This window comes from Penaeus monodon, chromosome 25, assembly GCF_015228065.2.
Source record: "Penaeus monodon isolate SGIC_2016 chromosome 25, NSTDA_Pmon_1, whole genome shotgun sequence".
NCBI lineage: Eukaryota > Metazoa > Arthropoda > Malacostraca > Decapoda > Penaeidae > Penaeus > Penaeus monodon.
The window spans coordinates 36,000,788-36,001,689 of NC_051410.1; the positions used below are offsets into that span (position 1 = coordinate 36,000,788).

Below are 902 nucleotides of genomic sequence, written 5' to 3' on the forward strand. Positions count from 1 at the left end.
AATCTTATGGAATAATTCCTATGACTCTGCTCCTCTATTTTAGAAGCTAGAGGATTTGTCTAATTTAATGAACTGTATAATTGTATTTCTTGCAACTAAATGAGAGCTTTGTTGAAATAAGAAGAAATAAGAAAATATAAAGAAATATAAAGAAATAAGAAAATATAAGTATACGAATAGAAAAAAAATGAAATAAGAAAATAAAAAGAATAAAAGATAAAAGCAGTAAATGGATAAGGCAATATACAATAAGGAATTACACAGAAAACTGACATTTACAAAATAACACAATGAACAGAACAAAATTATACGAAAGATAAGATCATTTAAAAACCAACCGAGCTTCATGAATCAAATCTTTTGAACCCAGAACATGTTTAAAACATGAATCAAATCTTATGAACCCAGAACATGTTTAAAACACGTTTATATCATGTTTATGACACGTTTTTCGTTTTCCCAAAGGTTACACCGGCGATGGATTCCATTGCCAAGACGTAGACGAATGTCTTGTTAACAATGGCGGTTGCTCTCCTTACAGTATATGCCATAATACAGTGGTGAGTTTCTTTTTCCTTTTTTTTAGGCGTGTTATATGCTGCAGATATGTGTGGATAAGTAGATCAGAAAAATCATATATCATTTATACCGTTTTTGATGTTTTTTTTTCAGATTCTTAAGTTCGTTTTCTATGAATTCATCTGTGCCAAAATATATGACGTTATAACAACAATCTGTCGTTTCAAAAACTATACATATTACAGCTCAAGCAAAGACATGCTTTTTTTTTTTTTTGGACACCAAACCCCGAATTCTCTTGTCGGATTGACAGCATTTTCTCGACCCAAGATTTTTTCCGGAGATTTATCCAAGACAAGACTCCGTTTTGTTATCCCATAGGT

The 902-nt window shown here is 30.9% G+C and overlaps 1 protein-coding gene across 1 annotated transcript in view; it reads left to right on the forward strand.

The window, feature by feature from the left end:
* Positions 1-902, forward strand: part of LOC119589380 (cubilin-like) — a 70,980-nt gene that overhangs the window by 3,669 nt on the left and 66,409 nt on the right. The window contains exon 7 of the mRNA XM_037937998.1: positions 466-560. Coding sequence (XP_037793926.1) covers positions 466-560 — 95 coding nt within the window. The remainder of the gene's footprint in view (positions 1-465; positions 561-902) is intronic.